This window comes from Mauremys mutica, chromosome 9, assembly GCF_020497125.1.
Source record: "Mauremys mutica isolate MM-2020 ecotype Southern chromosome 9, ASM2049712v1, whole genome shotgun sequence".
In the NCBI taxonomy this organism is placed as follows: Eukaryota; Metazoa; Chordata; order Testudines; family Geoemydidae; genus Mauremys; species Mauremys mutica.
Window position 1 is genome coordinate 14,458,613 of NC_059080.1, and position 21,690 is coordinate 14,480,302.

The following is a 21,690-nucleotide window of genomic DNA, read 5'->3' on the forward strand; positions in this document are numbered from 1 at the left end:
AAATACGGCGGGAGGGGGTGTTAAAAGGTGTAGACCACAGTAGAAGTAAATTTAATGTATAGTTACTGACCATAAAGATATCGAGGTGTAAGTACACTTTACTGAGTTAAGACTATAGGAAGAATATCAGGGAATGCTGAAATTGTTTGGGTCTCCTCTTGAATGAAAATGTTGTCACAAAAATACTTGGGAAGGCTTAAATAAGAGCCTGATTGTGTCATATTTGTATGAGAGGTTCTAGCATGCTTTCTTTTAAACATACAACAAAAAGGTGAGAAAATAGTCATGAGTATAGCAGCAGGATTATCTTACAGCTACTTAAAAATATTTAGTTGGTAGGAAAAGATATCTACCATTGCTATGCAGTGATTCCACAACAACCTACATTTATAAAATATTCTGGGGGATAAGTGTCTGTAAGTGTATTCATGTATGAGAGAGCTCTAGTTTCACTGCAAGCAGTTTTGCCAAGAAAAAGAACTGAGTAACCCTTAAATGCAGTCAAAATGAGTGGAAATAGCAGATGCCTTGCTAATAAACCTATGCAAAGAACTCCACTGGGAAGGAAAGGGGAGGCATAAGGGTAGAAAAATAATTTCCTACTGTTAATATGTGATAAGATAGGGAGACACACATTACAGTACTATTGATTGTACTACATTTTGGTTTTGTAACCTTAATAAATTTGCAAGTTGCTTATAGCCTGGGTATGGGTGGGTTATATTTTTTTATAAATTGAAAGAAAGTATATTAAACAAACCACGTGTCATTAGGGATTTAAGCTAAATTATAAAGATAATTTGGATCCAAGTGTGATAAGATATATGATTACTGCTACGCGAGGAAACATTCTGTGTAAAAATATATGGTGAAAATTTCCATTGACTGAGTGATCTGAATGGATAAAATCTGAGTGTCTTTGTAATATAAGTAAGGTGGCCTGTGGAAGGGTTGGGAATATAGCAAATCTGGGAGGCGTCCTACTTGTTTGTTTTATATTTCACAGTGCAAAATCACCAGTCAGAGAAATTTTAATTGTCTAACTTTTGGTTAAGTGTTATAAAGTTCTTTAAAAAATTATAATGAACACTGTTGACTATTTCTAATTTGCTCTTGGTTAAACTGAGTTTTTCCCCTCAATGTTTGTTAAAGATGATGATCTCCTACAAAACCAGTTGGTACAGGATGCCATGCGTATGGGTTTCAGTTTGTCTGAGATTAAAAACATTATGGAGAAGAAACTGCGGACATATGGAGAAAACTATACATCTGTTGAGGTTCTAGTTTCAGATATAATACATGCTCAAAAAGAAAGCGTACAGGAAGAAGTATCCAGTGGGAGCTCGGTACCGAAAGGTGAATTTTTTTTATAATTACAAGACATGGATGCAAAAGATTATCACAGATTGTATTAAATATCTTATTGGTATATTTCTGTTGCCATCTTTGTGTAACACAAAAGAAATGCATGTAATATGTGTCATTTTTAGAGAATTCAATAGGGTAATCATATACACAACAACTTCAAATAATTTTTTTTACATGTTATTTAACCAGCAGCATTTAAGAATATTCTGCTTTGTTAGAAAAGAGCAGCCTGCCACTGATGCTACAATAATGTATAGTATTAGAGACTACCTGAAATCCAGCCGCTTTCAAAAATGTATTAAAAGTAGTTTCAGATTCCATCCCTACTCCCAAATTCCTTTGCTAATATTTGTGCTTAAAAAAAAAAAAAGTGATAATAAATGTGTCAAGTCTTCATCCCTTCCCTCTCCTGCTGGGGTGAGTATTTCTCGCAGTAGACAGGAAACTGTACAGGAGAAACTATGAAATAGACTACAGACGCTTCCCGGGTTACACAAAACCTGACTTACACAAATTCACACTTACGGAAAAAGTTCCATAAGCCAGAAATAGAATTTCCGAGTTGTGGAAATTTTTGCATAACGTATTGGTATACGTTTCCGACTTATGCAAAATTTGAGTTACGCAAGCCTTTCTGGAACGGAACAATTGTGTATTACACAAAGTGCTGTCAAATGTCAAGTATAAATAAATGGCAAAAAAAAATAAAGAGAACCTCTAGTTTCCTCTAATTTTTCAGTTATAAAACTCTGAAATGTTACTTGTAAAAAGAATTTATTTATTATTGTAGCCTACGAACCCTGGTCAAGGCCCAAGACCCTATTGTGCCAGGTGCTGTACAAACACAGAGCAAAAATATGGTCTGTTCCAAAGACCTTACAATCTGAGTATAAGACAAGAGACAACAGATGGATTCAGACAGACGGAGGAAACAATGAAACAATAGTGGTCAGCATGATAGGCTGTTTTATTAGTGCACGAGTGGCCTAGATGCTGTCAGGTCTTTTTGTAGCCATTGCAACAAAAGAGTTTTAAGGAGCATTTTGCATTAAGGATAATGCATTAGTTTTGTGGACATTTATGGGGAGCTTCTCCCAAGCATGGGGACAGCATTCCAGACAAAAGCAGATTTTTTTCAAGTAGGGCATAACTTTATAATACAGAACTAAAATAGCATGTATAGTCAGTCCTTGAGGCAGTACAAGTTTTTTAATTAACTCTTAAAACAGTCACTCTTTGGTGCCTATAAAACCAAATAAAAACAATTTTCTCTGCCTATCTTTAGTTGAATAAAAAGTTCTACTTAGGAAATGTTTTACATAACACACCTTTTTTCCTATTTCACTTTTTCGCGGGGGCGGGGGGGAGAAGAGGTGTCACTGGGATCTGTTAGCTTTATTCAGAACGCTGTATTCTCTCCTTTTGTGAATTGGAGTTCAGAGCTCAGAATTTACCATCTCATGGCTGAATCTTCCAGTGTGAGCAATGGTAGGGCACACAGGACTTCCACTCTCTGCCGCAGTCTGAAGTTAGGTACTGCCCTTTTCCGTCCCCATCTCAATAGTACTTCCTTCCCACCTCCACCTACTTCAATACTCCTCCATTCCCAGCACCTACACACGCTTCATAAAGTATGTTAAATGCAAAAACAAAACAAAAAAGTTAATGAAAGTTAAGCATTCAAATTTGGGTAATGTGTATGTAACTTCAGCATCTGGAAGCATCATACTGATCCCTATGCATAGCATTACAATGTAGTCTTACATAATATTTCTCAAATAACGCAACAGAATATAATTTTTCTACAACTCTAGATTCATATTGTAAGGTCTGATACATGAATACATACACATACAGACCTACATTCTAAGACTTAGACATTTTAGACTAGCTTGGTGTCTGGGAGTAGGGAGAGCAACGGTGACCTTAAGGAGTCCTGATGGCCGCTCTGGCTTATGACTGGTGCCCAGGGCCTATGCTGGGAATCAGTCAGGTAATAGCAGCATCCCAACCATAGACTCTAATCATCAGCCAGGAGCAGAGTGGTGTAGAAACCAAAATGCCAGTCGTGTGTCATGGAAGATTCCCCCTATGCAGAGAATCTCCTCTGCTCTGATCCACTGAGTTTGTGCCAGTTCACCACGACAAAGAGGTTATAAAACGGACACACTATGGCTAGGAATCTGGCTCTTTTGTGTTATGATATGATGACCAAGAGTTCATGGCAATTTATCCTGTCAGCAATGCTGATGGGGCCCCTCTACATAACGAGTGTCTTTCTCTTTCCATCCCCTGACAAGTGTTTGGGGGCAGCTGCCAATGGGAAGCCCATGTGAAAAGCTTCTGCAGATAGTTCTAGATCTGTATATAGAGAGGGTTAAACTCCCAGCTTGCTCCACTGTCAGGGGCATAATCTCTCTCCCACTATGTGGAATGATGAAGAGGAGAGTCCAGATTGTAGGGTTTGTAGTCTCTAACACGGGTTTTTCTTGTTTAGGGGATGATTTATTCCTGTCATACCAAGAAAACTTAGTTTGTATGGGGAAGGTAGTTTGAGAGAGTAGCTGCTTTTATTAAGTACCGTATGTTAACTTGTTACGTGTGTTTCCCTTTTCCTCAGATCTGAGTACTGAAGAGAAGTTAAGACGTTTACAGGAGGAAAAGATGTGTAAAATCTGTATGGATAAAGACATCTCAATTGTTTTTATTCCCTGTGGCCATCTGGTTGCTTGTAAAGAATGTGCTGAAGCAGTTGATAAATGCCCTGTGTGTTGCATGGTTATTACAAAAAGACAGAAAATATTTATGTATTAGTCATATGTACAGTGTTGTCTGTGCAAATGTTTGTTGTTACATTGTTTAAAACCACTGTAATGCAACAGCAAACAGTTGGGATGTTCAGCACTGTAGCACACACATATATTTATGGAGAGTCTAAAGTTTTGGGATAATAAAAACAAAGCTTTAGTCAGTGCCCTAAAAGCTCATGAACTGACAGTCAGAAGCTGCTAAATTTGTACTTATAGCTCTCACATTCAACTGCAAACTCTTTATTCCTCTCCAGTTTGTCCCTTCACTTTAATTGAAGTGACAGATTAGAAATTCTTCACTACGACATTCTTCTATTTTGTATATGTCTGAGCATGCACACCTTTCTAACTTCTTGTAAAGTGCATAAATGAAGTATATTACTCACTCATATACAATAGCATGGTCAAACTGAGTGATCAGACCGACTACAAGCTGTGCTGCTAATAACGTAGATTGGAATTTGTCATCTGATCTCACTCTTTTTACCTCTGTCTCTGCCAAGTTTTCAGAAAGGGTATGGGTAATAAACTATTAAATGGAGGTGACAAAAAAAAATCCAGACATGTTTTTGTTAAATAAAATTTTAGCAAGATTAATATTATTAAAAACTAGAATAGTAAGGGTTAGCGTCTATGAAGAAGGCAGATGTTTGTGGGTTCAGGAATGGTGACATTTTAGTGAGAGACATAAATAGCTAAAAGTTTATGTAGTTTTGTTTTTATGTTAATTATTTTAGTGACTATCTAATCTCTGAAACAGGTTAAGCCCCTTTCTAACTCAGTAAAACATTAGTTATACAAATCCCTTTTCTTATAGGGAAAATGGCATTTTTAAAATCTCCTGACCTTTTCTAAACCACTAAAATGTACAAATTCTTTAAAAATTGTTCACGACAGAAAAATTACAAAAACATCATCCATATGTTTCTCTTCTCTTTTAAACAGTTTCCCCTTCCAAGCATACATTAGTCTTCCCTAGTCCAGTACAGTATGTGTTTTAAAAATTGACTAATTTCACTTCCACCTTTCATTTCAACTAATTATATTCTTGTCATTTACATATCATAGTTACATTCCAGCAACAATGTTTAAGTTACACTAGGTCCATTTATTTCTCCATCTTTGACTGCCTTAAGGCTGATCTTTTCTAGCCCCAAAACTCAAAAGATCCTTAAACTATCACAAAAGTATCGCCCACCCCACTCCCGTCTTGCAGACTCACAGTTGTAACCTGTCCTTTCTATAACCCCTTCCCAAACAGGGAGTAGGCTTGGTCCTATTTCAAAAAGCCAAAACAAATATAAACACTGTATAGCAAGAGAGAGCTGTTGACCAGAACTTTTTTGCTAGATTGACGCATAGGAAATTCCTTGAAAATGAATATAAACCCTAAACCATTTACATTGCCTTTTGAAGAATCATAGTCAACTTGTATATAAGAGAGATTTTAAATAACATTGCTTATACATAGTATCAAATGACATTGTCTAAAGCAGTATTGTAATGACATATTATACTGTAATAACTCTCTTGGCATTGTTTGAGCTGTCTCTCGACCAGGTTTTCCAGTAGAACTATAGACCTGGCCACAGAGTCCGATGAGAACTCTCAGCACCTTACAAGATCAAATAACTCACATTATTATTAGAATAAATTGAGGATTCTCAGCATCTTGCATGATCACATTCTGGGGAGGGATTTATTGCAATTACAAATGTGAAAATAAAGAGCAATTACAATTAATGCTCTTAACAGATCTCCTAAGAGAACACAATATCTTATGCAGGGCTTCCCTGTCACGGTGTGGGTGGTAATTTTAAAATGCTCCAATGTAGTATGCTACTAAAGTTTTGGAAGATAAGGATTCAGCATCTGCTTCCAGTCTAAAGAACTGTTGCATAGGGGTTTTTTTGGAGAGAGGGAAATTTTCAAAGTATTATTATTCCTTTTCTTTCTGATTGGAGTTACTAGATAAATTTGCTTTTCAGGGTTTTACAAAATCATTTGTTTGAAAAAACTATTGTATTTAATCTGGAGTTTTTCCCCATGTCATGAGAGTTTTGGGTGAACTGCCAACAGCAGGAGAACTGATCAAATAGCTGGAGAATGAAACCTGCTGGCCCTAGGTGCCTCAGGACATTAAAGCCATTTGTACTTAAAATTTGTTCATTGTACCTTGATGAGAATTTGGCTTGTTTTAGGATCCTGTGGCTAACAAACTCTGGTTAGAGAATTTTAGTTCAGGTATGACATTGTTTGGAATTCCTAGCTAATCAAACACCCATTTCCAAACCTATTTTTATAATCCCATTTGTACATACTCAGTATTTGATGTATTCCGAGGATGTAATCAGATCTGTAGTCTCTGCTTTCAAAGTCAAATACATTTTTAAATAAGAATTATTAAAATATATTCTTCTAACAATCCAATTTTTGTATATAAACTGGTAAGAGGGAAAGATATATCATGATTAATTTAAGACAATGGGTATAATGCTGCAAACTCTTATGCACATACAAAACTTTACTCATGTGAGTAGTTCCATTGACCTCATTGCTGAGTCCTTCCCTTTTTCCAAAGCTTTGCTTCAGTGGGACTCCTCATGTGAGTAAAATTATGCACATGCAAAAGTGTTTTCAGGATTAGGCCCAATATAGTTCCTACTTGTATATTTAGAAATTGCCCTATTTATTTACATATATAAAAATTAATATTCTGCTTTTGGTTTCACAAAGGCACTACATATAATTGAAAATGGTATAATGCCCTTATTTTTGCAATTTAGGTTGTGACATAATTCAGACAGAAGTCTTAGTTTATCAAATCAGTGTCAGTGCTGGATGTTCCTGTTTTACGTTTTTATTTGCCCATTTCTTCTTTTGTTTTTAATGTGGAAAATCTGTCCAAGATTGCCTGTTTACTTCACGATTATCAGTCTTAGAGTTTCTATATTTAAATATGTTCCTCTTTTTTCTTTTAAAAATTCACTGTATACATCAACAGACACTAATACACTTCATATACTTTTTGTTTTCAGAACACTAACAGTGTTGTCTCATCTTAAAAAATTAAATAGAAAATTTTTATTTTTGTGGTTAAGGTTAAGATTTTTATCATGGGCATAATGGGATATAGCATCAACATAAAATTATCTTTTTCTGTTAATACTTTATGAAAGCTGAAGGATCTGCAGTCAAGAAGTTTAAACTTACATGTCTCCATTTATACAGCTTTATTTTATGTATTTCACTCAATTTGACAGTAAATCATTTTATAAAAAATTCATTTTTGCTTCTAGTCAGTTTCCCTTTCTGGCTGTCAAGATATCTGTTTGAGCACATAACATTTCAGTTGATATTAAGTCTTGTTTTCCTCCCCTTTTTTTCATCTTGTTTTAAAAACCTGAATTTTGGATTTAAGTAAGACTTAGCTGATGCCTCTCTTGAACAATATAAGCTCCAAATTTGTGAAAATAATTGGACTGTATTTGCACATGTTGATATATTTCAATCTTTTGAACTGAATGATGTATTTGACGTGGAACATTGATTAGTGATACCTAATACTGAATATGATTTTTCATTTTGTTAAAACTTTCATGAAATATAGTCCATGGGACTGAAATTTAAGTTTATTTTTTTTTAATTTGTTGTGATCATGTAAAATATTCACAGAACTGTTTTGTGATTCTAGTCTGACTTTATAATTAATTTTTAAATAGATCAAGTGAATTTAAATTGTTTAATGTGTTAGTCTTTGATTTTACATGCAAAGAGCAATCATAAAATGGCACTGTTTGTAATTTCTTGGCTTTGTACATGTAATATAACAGGATATTGCTAATTAATTTTAATAAACATAGTAAATATGAATATAACTGACCTGAAGAAGAATTCTGTGTAGCCCAAAAGCTTGTCTCCTTCACCAACAGACATTGGTTGAATAAAAGCTATTACCTCACCTATCTTGTCTTCCTATCATGGGACCAGCATGGCTACAACAACACTGCAAATAAGAAACACAGTATTCATTGTCCATATACAGTTAGATCCTACTTACCTTACTTATACTAGTCCTGTTGACGCTCAAAAATTCTTCTTCGAGTGATTGCTCCTATGCATTCCAATGTAGGTGTGTGCGCGCTGCGCGTGCACGGCTTCTCTGGAACATTTTTACCCTAGCAACTCCGGCGGGCCGGCTGGCGCCCCCTGGAGTGTCGCCGCCATGGCGCTGGTTATATACCCCAGCCGGCCCGTCCGCTCCTCAGTTCCTTCTTACCGCCCGTGACGGCCAGTTGGAACAGTGGAGTGCTCCCTTACCTCCACAGCCCTAGCGTTTCTCCATCTCTTACTGTATATAGTTTGTTAGTTAGTTGATAGTTGTATAGTTTATAGTTAGATAGGTATAGTAGTGTAAATAGGGAATTAGAGGGGTTAGCCCCTCTTCTTCCGCACCCGGTGCGGGCTTATGCCCGGGGCACCGGGATTCAAGTCCTGCGCGGCTTGCCAGCGGCACATGCCGGTGAGTGACCCGCACGACTCGTGCCTTCGCTGCCTTGGGGAGGCGCACAGAACAGATAAGTGCCCGATCTGCGTGGCCTTCAAGCCCCGGACGAGAAAGGAGCGGGACTCACGCCTTAAACAGTTGCTAATGGAGGCTTCGCTCCAGCCTCCGGCGCCACCTCCATCGGCGCCAAAGCCCTCCTCGGCGGGCAGCGCACCGGCAGCACCGAGCCGCTCCAGGGCCGAGCCTCCTTGGCACCCGGCACCGAAGTCCCGGCACCGCTCCCTCTCCCCAGGAAGGAAGCACAAGGTGCCGAAGGTGGCCTCTTCCAAACATCCGCAGAGACCGCTAGCCCAGCCGCCTCCGACACAAACGGTACAGGCTGAGGCAGTGCACAGGCAGTGCACGGCGCCGTCGACTCCGGCGCCGCAAGGGCCGTCGAGTCCGGCACCACCCAGCTCCCCGGTACCCGCCGAGGTAGAGCTGCGGATCCCGTCCACGCCGGAGGCGTTTGCGATAGCGAGGGAGCTAATCGAGCTTGCGGAAGCTCCAAGCCCCCGGCACCGCTGGTGCGGGCACTCAAGTCAGTGGGCAAACCGATGATGATGCGGCCTCCTTCCCCTGACAAGCGAGACGGACGCTCCAGGATTCGGTCGCGATCCCGGTCCCACTCTCGGAGGCGGTCCCGATCCAGAGGCTGGTGCGACCAGCGAGGTCTTAACCCATTCTTGGTCCCTATCTCAACCATCCTCGACTACCTCTGGTACCTAAAAGGTCAAGGTCTGGCGATCTCTTCCCTGAAGGTGCACCTGGCGGCTCTGGCGGCCTTTCGGCCCGCCATCGGAGGTCGGTCCGTCTTCTCTCACCCGATGGTTGCCCGCTTCCTTAAAGGTCTAGACCGTCTGTACCCGCCGGTACGTCCTCCTGCCCCGACCTGGGATTTGAACCTGGTTCTGGCCCAGATGATGGGACCGCCCTTCGAGCCCCTGGCTACGTGCTCGCTGCTTTATCTCACCTGGAAGACGGCCTTCCTCGTGGCAATTACATCCGCCAGATGAGTCTCGGAACTCTGCGCCCTGACGGCCGGGCCCCCGTATACCGTCTTCCATGCGGATAAGGTGCAGCTTCGACCGCACCCGGCCTTCCTCCCCAAGGTGGTGTCGGCCTTCCACCTCAACCAAGAGATCTTCCTCCCGGTCTTCTTCCCGAAGCCGCACGCCTCAATTCGTGAGCAGCAGCTCCACACCCTGGACGTCCGCAGGGCCCTCGCTTTCTACATCGACCGGACAAAGCCCTTCCGGCATTCGACCCAGCTGTTTGTGGCAATCGCTGATTGCATGAAAGGCGAGCCAGTATCCTCGCAGCGCATTTCATCCTGGGTGACGTCATGTATACGAACGTGCTACGAACTTGCTCGCACCCCCCCATGCCGCCTCACCGCTCATTCCACCAGAGCGCACGCTTCTTCGGCCGCCTTCCTGGCCCATGTCCCCATCCAGGACATCTGTAGGGCGGCCACCTGGTCTTCGGTACACACCTTCGCTTCCCACTACGCGTTGGTGCAACAGTCTCGAGACGATGCAGCCTTTGGCTCAGCGGTCCTGCACTCGGCCACGTCTCACTCCGACCCCACCGCCTAGGTAAGGCTTGGGAATCACCTACATTGGAATGCATAGGAGCAATCACTCGAAGAAGAAAAGACGGTTACTCACCGTAGTAACTGTTGTTCTTCGAGATGTGTTGCTCATATCCATTCCAGACCCGCCCTCCTTCCCCACTGTCGGAGTAGCCGGCAAGAAGGAACAGAGGAGCGGACGGGCCGGCTGGGGTATATAACCAGCGCCATGGCAGCGCCACTCCAGGGGGCGCCAGCCGGCCCGCCGGAGTTGCTAGGGTAAAAATGTTCCCGAGAAGCCGTGCACGCGTGGCGCGCACACACCTACATTGGAATGGATAGGAGCAACACATCTCGAAGAACAGTTACTACGGTGAGTAACCGTCTTTTTTTTTTTGAGTGAGGAGAGCAGAGTTTGGCCCATTGAAGTAAATGACAGGGGTCTAGTAGAATTCAGGGTCTAGTTTAATTACTAAACTGCTTCTGGAAAACTGGATTTTAATGTTTTGGTTTTTTCCCCACATCTGTTTAGGTTTTAATTTACCATTTTTATTCCCTATTTTTGCAGAAAGTTTTGTTAAGTAATTTAAATATTTATAGACAATTCTTTATCATGGGAGATGATCAGAGGTGCAATGGGCAGGTAGGTGCCCAACTCCTGTCGAAAGTCACTGGGGGTTCAACACTAAACTCCCATTTGTGCCTTTGAAAAATGTTCCCATTATGTTTAAATTGCAATGACGAAAAATAAGTGTTTGCAAATAGACTGGTAGCTTTTGTTTAAAACAGCTCACTCGTTTAATATTCCCCAGTAGGGCCAACACATGTGAAATGTGTTCTGCTGAAGCAGGTTGTTTGGCATAAGACGTAAGGCATGCAGGAGGGGCTCTCTAGAGAGGGGATCAAACCTAGGAATGGTACAGAAGGAAGAACTTTCAGACCAGCCAAGTCTGGGGAGATGGTTTTTGCTGAATGTTATCAAAACAGTTTGTTTATCCAAAGCCCAGCCAGGAGGCATATTTGGATTACACAGTATGTGAACTGTGTTTGAGAGCAGGTTGGGAGTGACAGTGGCTTTTTAATATTTATTGCCTTACAATCTTTTAAAATTCTGAAATGTAAAGCAAGTGAATTACTGAAATATTATTCAGATACATTAAATGCAGAAGAATCTCATTTTAAACTCATGCTAAGGCTAACTATTGAAAGGCACAGTGGGTCTCTAAGCTATTTCAGAATTTTTTATTTTGAAGAATCATTAATTTTTGCAGTGAATGTTTCAAAATTTAATTTGTCAGGGACAATAAAGGGTTAAAAACCTAAGTTTATTTGTAAGATTGCAAGAGAGCTGCTCTATAGGTGCAATTTTAAAAATTGTAATCAGTGCTGCATTTAAACTAAATGTGAGAATGCAATTAACAAGATTTGTTTTTTGTGTTTGTTTTTTTAAATTACTGTGATTTTCTGTGTCTCATTGAAATAAGCAGCAAAATTCCTTGGAGACCAGCACTAAGCATTTAGGGAAATAACAGGAATGAAGGATGCAAGGAAGTCTGAAGGAGCACAGATATTTGGGAAAGGGCATTGGAGGGAGGACTACAGATGCTTTCTGGCCCCCAACTGCCAGTAAATTAATTTAAATAGCAGTTTACATTTAACCTATTTGAAATATTTAATATTCAAAGTCTGGTGCTTTCTCCACTCACTTCTGCAGAATGAGTCTCACTCATCCTAATTCCTGGGAATGATAGCTTCCACTGAGTTAGGGCAGAACCATTTACTGCTATTATAGCAGGTATTTCACAGGTATTTCTTAAGTAATTATGTATACTAGAATTTTAGATATTTAGAAATATTTTACTAGAAAACACTGGAAATACATATTCAGGTTATGAGAACCTTATCCACAATCTCCTCTCCTTTCAGGTCTGACCCTACTCAGAGACATTACAGCTCCAGAGAAAGAAAACTTGAGGAGACTGGAATACTCCTCTAGCCCACCCAGCCATAGTATTTGTCCGACAGCTCCAACAGTTGAACTGGACCCTACCTTCTCATCTGCCAAGTTAGAGGCTCCAGATGGAGCATCTCCTCAACACAGGGAGGCTAGCCCAGACCAGGGCTCCCGAAAGCCTGTGATCTGTCCTCAGCTTAGATATGACCAATTAAGGGACTAATGGTACCCAATGTTATGGAGTTCCCCATCACCATTTGACCCTTCATAGTGGGATTATCCCTATGCTAGAGTCTCTGGACCACAGGCGGCAAACTTTTTGGCCTGAGGGCAACATCGGGTTTTGTAAATTGTATGGAGGTCCAGTTAGGGGAGGGTGTCATGGCCTGGCCCCTACCTATCTGCCCCTCTCCTGGGACTCCTGCCCCATCCAACCCCCCCTGTTCCCTGATGGGGGGGGGGCCCTGGGACCCCTGCCCCATCCACACACCCTGTCCCCTGACCATGCCCAGAACCACTGCCCCCTGCTGCCCCATCCAACCCTCCCTCCCTGACTACCCCCTGGGGACCCCTGCCCCCATTCAGCCCCCTGGAGCCAGGCCACACTGCTGCCACCATGCAGCTCAGAGCACTGAGTCAGGCCCGGCTCTGCAGCTGCACTGCCCCACAAATTCACAGCCCTGCACCCAAAGCAATGCGTCAGCGGCCAAGCAAGCTGAGGCTGCAGGGGAGGGGGGACAGCAGGGAAGGGGCTGGGGGCTAGCCTCCCGGGCCAGGAGCTCGGGGGCCGGGCATGATAGTTCTGCAGGCTGGATGTGGCCCACCTCTGTTCTGGACCATGCATGCATCCCACCCACCCTCTCCTAGCTGACACTTGCTGGCTCCATCAGACTACAAGGGAGAAGGAATTGAGCTGCATCTGATGATTCTGAGGGGTTTATTCTCACCAGATGAGGTGGTTGTCCCATCTTCGCCATCCCCAGTCATTATGTAATCAACCAGGCTAGTCTGGCATACTCCTGCTTTGTGCACCACCACTCCAAAAAGGGTTTAGAGGAATTATTATGTACCAGCCAAGGAAGCAGATTTTCTGTTTACACACCCAGCACCCAACTCCCTGGTAGTACAAGCAACCACTGAGGTTTACACCAGAAAATGCTATCTAGCCAAATGGAGACATTTCTCCAGCTGGACACAACAGAACCAATTATTCCCAGAATCTGTGGAAATTCCTGTTATTTTAGATTATCTATTCACACTCAAGATGTTAGGCCTTTTCATTAGCTTGCTGCGGGTCCACCTTGCAGCAATCAACACCTTCCATCCTCCGTTTGAGGGCTATGCTGTTTTTACTCAGCTAACTCCAGATTCTGGAAGGGCCTCATTAGAACTTTACCATCATTGGTGAAATCAACATTGCAGTGGGATCTAAGGGTTTGTCTACACTTACCGGGGGATCGATGCATTGACAGTCAATTTAGCAGGTCTAATGAAGACCCGCTAGATTGCCCTCCCATCGACTCCTGTATTCCACCAGATCGAGAAGAGTAGGGGGAGTCAATGGGAGAGCGTCTCTCGTCCACATCGCATAGTATGGACCCCGCAGTAAGTAGGTCTAAGCTATGTCTATTTGAGTTACACTATTCATGTAACTCAAATTGTGTAGCTTAGATTGAATTTCCCCTTTAGTGTAGACAAGGCCTCAATCTTTGTCTTTTAATACTTACCAGACCTCCCTATGAACTGCTAGCCACCTGCTCTAGGTCCTACTTCTCCATGAAGGTCACCTTTGTAGTCGCCATCAATCAGCCAGAAGGGTGAGTGAACTGGGAGCACTTAGGGCAGTTCTGACATAAAACACATTTCATAAGGAGATTTCCCTTCACTTTCTTCTGAAATTCATTCCTAAGGTAACTGAATTTCACACAAATCAACCTATTCACTTATGGGTATTCTTTCTCAGCACTTCAGACTTCCGATGAGAAGAGAAGACTTGACTCACTCATCATCTGATGGGCTTTGGCATTCTATCTGCAGAGGATGAAACCCAATAGAAAAATGCCTAGATTATTTGTTCCTTTAGTGGCACAATCAAAAGGACAACCGTTTTCTGCTCAGATACCCTCTAAGAGGACCTCCAACTGGATCATTCTTTATCAGCTAGTGCATATTCCTCCCCTGGATGGTGTGAGAGCCCACTCCACTACAGCACAAGCAACTTGGTACTCTTCAAGATGTACCTATACTGAACAAAGTGCTTTCCCAAAACATTACACATTAGTCCAGATCTCTTCTGCAGATGCAGCTGTGAGGACAGCAGTATTGCTGACATCTATATATCCTGTTTGACTACTGCTTATTAATTACCCATGTGTAAAATGCACTTGAAGAAGAAATTAAGGTTTACTTACCTGGAGGTTCTTCGAGACATGTGGTCCCTATCTGTATTCCACTACCTGCCCTTCTTCCCCTCTGCTGCAGATCATGACTGGATTTGTGGTAAGAAGGAACTGGAGAGGCGTCGGTCTACACCACCCCTTATATGCTTGGTTCAGAGCACAAGGAGAACAACTACACAGTCCAAATGACACTACTTGCTAGAAATCTCCAATCTCAGGCATATGGTGCTCAGGCATAGCTGCATGTGGAATACAGATAGCGACTACACATCTAGAAGAACCTTCAGTTACAGGTAAGAAACCTCCATTTAGTTATCAGTCTGTAGTTCATGGGTTTACATATTTGTTTTAATTCCTACTTAATGCCTTCCAAATGAAGTTCAAAATGTGGTGTTCATTTATTCCAGATGACTCTGGAGGTTGGGAGAAAAGCTCACAAATACTCAGTTTGGCATATTTCTCTTAGTAACTTATTCGTTTTGGGCCTGATCCAAAGCCCATTGGACACAATGGCAAGACTTCCATTAACCTCAGTGGTTTTGAATAAGGCCCTTTTAACAAATAAAATACTTTCAAGACTTTCTTTGTGTTATACATTAGGTCTGACAGTAATGTAGGGCCAAAAGGAGTCAACACAAATAAGTACTGCAATCCTGCATTTTTGGACAAAGATCTTGCAGTTACTGCCAACATTCCCAGTATATTTCCACTATCCCTGCCCACTAGTTTTCAGAGAGGATACCAAACCATATAACTGCTAGTTTTTAAAATGGTTTTTATTTATACTGTAACCAGAAAAAGGGAAACTGTTTGAATGATCTGCTACAATTGAAATATAACTGTAGGAGGTTAACACTAAAATGTGATTAACATTTGCTAATAACATATGCTAAGCTTCAACCCAAAGGGAAATGATTGTGTCCTGACAGGAAACTTGAACTAAAGCAGTGAAATATATCACCATAGTACTAGAGAAAAGACTATTCAAAAGAAAATATATGTTGCCTTTGGGGCATGCAAACTCATGGTTGCCACACATGTGGACTATATATAAAGCCAGCCTATCCAACATGTACAAGACTAAATCCTCCAAATCTCCAAACCCCCTTAGATTGTGTAGCTGCAGAGCTACTGGGTGTGGATGTGGAAACCCTACATGGCTGCAACTCATGATTCGAAGCCTGACTCTTCTACCCCACCTCTCCCATTGTGTACAGGATTAACCCCTATATCCAACCAGGGCTAGGTGCTGAACAGTTTTGTGTGAAAATACATCTTGCATTACTCTGGTGCAGGCTTTTCCACCCCAGATTATTGAAGAAAAAATAGTTGGGTGTCCACTTCTTCTTGTACCTGTCCAGTGTGAAATGGTTCCAATCTCCTTTTCTTCATTTACCATTTTTATTATTATTTTTGATGGCGGGGGGGGGGGGGGGGGTGAGGGGAGGCGGGGAGTTGGGGGACCAGTTGGTCAAATGGGCCTAACTTCTTCTCCTTTTAGCAGAGTTCCATTGATGGAGCTGAAATATGGATAAGTGACTTTATTCCATGTATCTCCTTTACACACTTCCATGGGTAGCCTGAAAATCCGTCTGACAGAGAACAAACCTTGTCACCATTCCCCTGCACTTCAGATTGTTGAGAACACCTCAGAATCCCTCCAAATCTGCTCTATGAACCTAATTGCCATTATACATGTCACATTGCGCCCCTGGGAAGAGGACAGACCTCTGTGCTTCCATAAGGCCAAAATTAGCATTGTTTGGTTGCCTACGGAGAGGAAACACCCCCTTATAATAGAGAATATTCTCCACAGGCACATAGCAGAAAGATACAAGATACATTCCTGCAAGAGAGTGTGAATATTCCCAATTTAAACAATGATGGCATCAAAATTAAAGTAAGGTAAGATGTATGATCAGTTCTATTGATACTACTATGGGAATGTGATGTGTCAGAGACATTAGCGTTGCCTATGTAAGGAGATAAGTAGAGTACTTGTTTTTATATGCTTTGGACATGTCGCTTAAAAAGTAGTCTGGGTAAAAAATACAATGATAAGATGGTTGGGGGTACATTGGGAACATGTGATGTACCAAGAATGATAAGGTAAGTGAAAATCTGCCTTCTGAGAGTAACAACACTGCTTTATACTGACCCAGCCTATAATAGGAGTGACGACAGGAACTGGAGGCATGGATAACTTGGCTAGTGACTGTTAAAACTACTGGAAATGTGTTGAGGAGGACTTGAACTGCTCTCAGTTTAGTTAATGAGGTCTACAAAATCAAAAGTGGAGATCAAAAACTTATGAAGAGCCCACTGAAAACACCGTGGAAAATCTGGTTTACAAAATGAGGATTGTAATTACTGGAAATCCAAGTTTACTGGAAATGCATACATGTACCTGTAAACATTTCACAATTAAAGGGAGTGTCTTGAATTTATACAGATTTAGTCTGCATATTTAAGTTAAACCATGTCCTGCCACAAATTAACTAACAAACCCCCACCTTCCCGCTTCAGAAAAACGATTGTGATTGAATCTAGAAGAGACCATTCAAAAGGAGTTGGTGTAACTTTTTATAGCAAACTTTTGTTTAAAAATGTTTCTTCATAGAAAATGTTACAAAGGAATCTAGTTCTGTCTTAATATTGAATGGAGGTTCAAAGAACATTTTGGGCAGGAAATTGGACTAACTGTGAGCTGAAAATGGAAGTTTGTTTCCATAGGGACAACAATGCATTAATCAGGGCCCCATGTATTCCATGTACCCACAACTGTGGAATTAGCCAAATAATTCAGCCCTTACAGCAGAATGTGTTCCAGAATCCTTTCATTTAAAAAACATTGTTTCTAGCAAAGATAACTTTTAAAATGTGAATCTAATATAAACTGATGTGGTGGCATCTTCATGAGCGTGCAGACAGCCTGAAACAATAATTCTGATATGTTAACTGCCCCATTTAACTCAGTCAGGCCCCTATGGACTCTATTCTGCAGCTACGGATTCTGGCATTTTCCCAAGATGCTACACAGTACAGCACTTTTGCTGCAGAATTTGTCATTTGCGCCTGATGTTTTTGGTTTGTTTCCCTGTCCATCTGGGACAAGCTTATAGCTGCCTCTTGCTGTCCAGCTTTCCCCACATGCAGGAGTTAATTGGGTTACAACGCATGCTTCCAGGGAGCCAATCAGCTGAAGATGGGGGAGCCAGAACTGTAGCCCTGCTTGCAGCTAGGGAATGGAGTGAACCAAAAGCATAGACTAGGCTGCCTGTAGAATACCGCCATGGCCGTGGCCCAGAGATCTATGGAGAAGAGACAGGGGAGGTACCTCCAAGTCCCCCACTTCTCTGGTACACGGTGGGTGGGGAGAAAGAATTTCTGAGCAGGTCTGCCTGGACAAGTGCTGCCTGTGAAGAACATAATGAAAATAAACACCCAAAACCTATAGTTTTTGTAAAGGCGGTGAATGGGGAGAGAGGAAATTGTACAGAGATTTGTCACAGAAAGTAAATATTTGCTGCAGAATTTGGTCATCCTATCACAGAAAACAGTCAGGCCCTGTCTATAATAATTTTATTGTATATAAAATAGTTTGTTAGTGCTGCACATGGATTTTCCTACATCTGTTCTAACATGTTTTTAGAATAGTAAAATATTACAAGCTAATGTGGGTGTCTGTAATGCTGTAATGTTTTAACATGTATGTACATTTTAATAAGTTGTGCACTAGGAACAACCTGTGATACATTGCAGAAGGCAACAGAAGTGGTGTGAGGAAAACAGAAATACTTCTAATAAATGCAAGCAGAAAATTGTTTTCAGTTTACTAAGGCCTTGTCTACATGGAGAGCTATTCCAGAATAGCTAACCTGGTCAATTTCCCCATGAAGACAAGTCCTAGATCTTATGTATTTCTCCTTCAAATGGTAATGAATAGTGGTTACCCCTACCAGCAGCATGCATGCTCTTCTCACCTTCTCCAGGGAGAGAAGCCCTTCCACATTCAGACCACAGAATTTGGCCTATATAAAATAGTGGGTGGAAGGGTGGAACCAGGACGCAGCCACTTAGCACTGCTGCTCCACCAGGACATTACGAATAGCTGAGCAGGAATTAATGCTATTCCAAATTACTTCAGTCATAGCCAGAAGCAGCCAGTGACTTTTGGGAGTCATGCTGTTGTGTTGTGCCTGTGTCAGCTGAGGGACAACATGGACACTGGACTCCCTGGGCCTTGGGCTCTCTGGACTTTTTGTATTTGAGGACCCTGTACAGTGCACTGAACCTATCCTTTCTGAGAGGAGCATGCAAAAGGAAACGTCACCAGAGGAACCTCATGGCATATCCTGGTCCCATTCTTGCCCTCCTAAAATGGAGAGGGCTTGATATGATTAACAGCTCTAATTTACCATACTAATGCCTCATGGTGATGCTGTAAAAAAAAAATCTTGGCTTAGGGGAGAGGGAGCCTTTCAACACAAGCTTTCCAGTGTGGTTCAGTCCCAGGTCAGTAGGTGTATGACATTAACTGATTAATTACCTGGGTCAGTAGGTGTATGAATTAATTGATTAATTACCTGGTCAGTAGGTGTATGAATTAACTGATGTCACCTTGGTGATCTATGTGGTCTTATTCCAGTTTCTTGTGGGCAAGTGGCTACAGTACTGGTCATACCCTGGCTGGCTGTGTTAGCAAAAGGCTGGGCCATAGGGATCGAACTATTGTCTTTCCATTAGAGGCTGTCAAGATGAAATCCTATTGGCAGGGCCAGGTGGGGAGATTTGCACTGATACCACCATACCTGTTCTATGAGTAGTTGCCCATTTGCTGAGTGCATTTTGTGACTGGGTGGGTCATTTTCCCATTTGGAACAGAAATCAGTGACTCCTTCAGTTTATTTTCTTAGTTTGTTCTTATATAAAATGTACATGAGTCCTGTTTCCTTGAAGGGGGTGGTCACAACAGCACCAGGCTGTTCCATGTTGCAGAAACCTCAGGTAAGGCCCTTCTGCCCGTCCCTCAGGGCCTGGTCCACACACACACAATTGCACGGGTTTCAATGAAGATGCCATATTGGACTAATTTAGTTAAACAAGTTCAATTTTGTGTGGACATACTTACATGGGTTTATCTTGCCCCTTTACATAACTTCTGTATGTAGACAAACCCCAGGACTCACGCACAACTCAAACAAATCAACTGCTTAACTACAGTCTGTGCCCCTCCTTCACGCCCCCACTCCCCTCTGCCCCACAACCCCTGCACCAACCCTAGTCCATAGTCCACTTCAGACTGAATGGTCTGGAAAGGTGGTCCGGCTATTACTTCTCCCTTTGTACAGCTGCTCTGCAATATAAAGGAAGCTCATATAGATCTAGCAGACAAAAAGAGTGTGTAACCCATGCAATACCCTTAACAGCTCTTTGAAGGTGGTTACTGTATTGCATCTTTAGCGCCTTCTGTAGAGTTTTATCCTGGTTTCCTATACATCAGACACTCCTAATGTGCCAGCCATCACCTTTTGCCATAAAAAGGTAAATAAAGAATTTGTTTTCACTGCTGTCACTTTGATGTTTTTCAACAGCACTAAATTCACTTTTAAAATAGATAAAATACACCCTAGAAAATACTCTTTTTGGTCTTCCCTATTTTGAATATCCGTGCCAACAGACGATTCTTTGAAACCAACTTATCAATCGTATTGCTGTATCAGCCGCTATCTTTCATGCATTAGACTCTCCTTGTGTAAAAAGGTTATTACATCAAATGAAATTTCAAAAGATGAGCCTGGGAGCTTAAATTCATAACTCTGCTAGACACTAAAAAGCATGGATTGAAGAGAGACTGTGGATTCATGGCTTATTACAACAATCTGTAACCCACTAACCCCCTCTTTTTGTTTTATGACTGCAGAGGTGTTTTTCTTCTTCAAATGGCAATGAATAGAGGTTAAAGGCAATAGCTCTTATGTTTCCCTCCATTTCTACCTGCAGCATGTTCTCCTCACCTCCTCCAGGGGAACCTGCAGAAGCCCCGCCACATTCGGACCACAGAATTTGGCCCATGTGAAATAATGGGCCACTCTACCTTGAATGATCCCTGTGATGGAGTGTACCAGGCCCTCTGAGACTCCCTGCTAGAGGCCTTGCAGTTACCACACCCTGCCCCAGAAAAGGTGCAGTGAAGGTGAGTCTTCCAGGCCTGCCTAGAAAGGCTGCAGGGAAGCAGCCCATCAGAGTGCAGCAGGATCAGTTAAAAGGATCTGCAAGGCCTGCTCAGGTCAGTTCCTGGCTAGGCCCTGAAGGGTGATGGAGTCCTGGAAGATAGATTGGGAAGGGGTAGGGAAGAGAAAGTTCTGCTCTGCTCAAGTAGGAATAGGATAGAAAAACTCTCCAGGCAGGGAGGCTTGGGGAAGCCCTGTGCAAACAGGGAACAAGACAAATAGACCCCAAGGACTGTAACCTAAGGTAATGGGTGAAGGTGATGGGACCGAGTGGGAAGTGGCCCAGGGAATAACAGCAGCAGCAACTAAGTAAAGGTGGCTGTCTATAGGATTCCTGGGTTGGGAGCCGGAGTAGTTAGTGGGCCTGCACCTCTGCCCCTCCCTGCCACCGACCAAGCCACTGGAGAAGTGGCCTAAGCCACAAGAAGGGAATAAGACTCCGTATTAAAAGCCCGAGAAAGGGGCTAGAGTTTAAACAGGCCTAGATACAGGGCTGAAGATCCTGGAGAGGGCCAACCATTCACTGAAATTTGTTACCCTGGAGTGGGAATGAAGTTAAGATGTAATCTGGCTGGAGAGCTTGGACACCATAGAATTGCTAACGTCAAAGAATCGTGAGGGAGAAGGCATTGGGGGGGTAGTGTTCTATAGTATGGCTGGGAGAGACTTAAAGCTAGTCCAGAAAGGGCTGAGAATTGAGCCCAGAGGCAAGGCCACAGATACCAACAAGGGCACAGTGATAGTCCTTGTAATTTTCACTCCATGCATCTGAAGAAGTGGTTTTTTTAACCCACGAAACTTAAGCCC

The 21,690-nt window shown here is 42.2% G+C and overlaps 1 protein-coding gene across 2 annotated transcripts in view; it reads left to right on the top strand.

Moving 5' to 3' along the window:
* LOC123377380 (X-linked inhibitor of apoptosis) overlaps nucleotides 1–12,707 on the top strand; it is a 43,866-nt gene extending 31,159 nt beyond the window's left edge. Inside the window, exons 6-7 of one of the 2 annotated variants that reach the window (XM_045030223.1) lie at nucleotides 1,153–1,356; nucleotides 12,224–12,707. In XM_045030223.1, coding sequence (XP_044886158.1) covers nucleotides 1,153–1,356; nucleotides 12,224–12,474 — 455 coding nt within the window. In that variant the 3' untranslated portion in view covers nucleotides 12,475–12,707. Of the gene's footprint in view, nucleotides 1–1,152; nucleotides 1,357–3,988; nucleotides 8,140–12,223 lie in introns of those variants that run through there. The other variant, XM_045030224.1, reaches the window with a different exon arrangement.
* The last annotated feature ends 8,983 nt before the right edge of the window (nucleotides 12,708–21,690 follow it).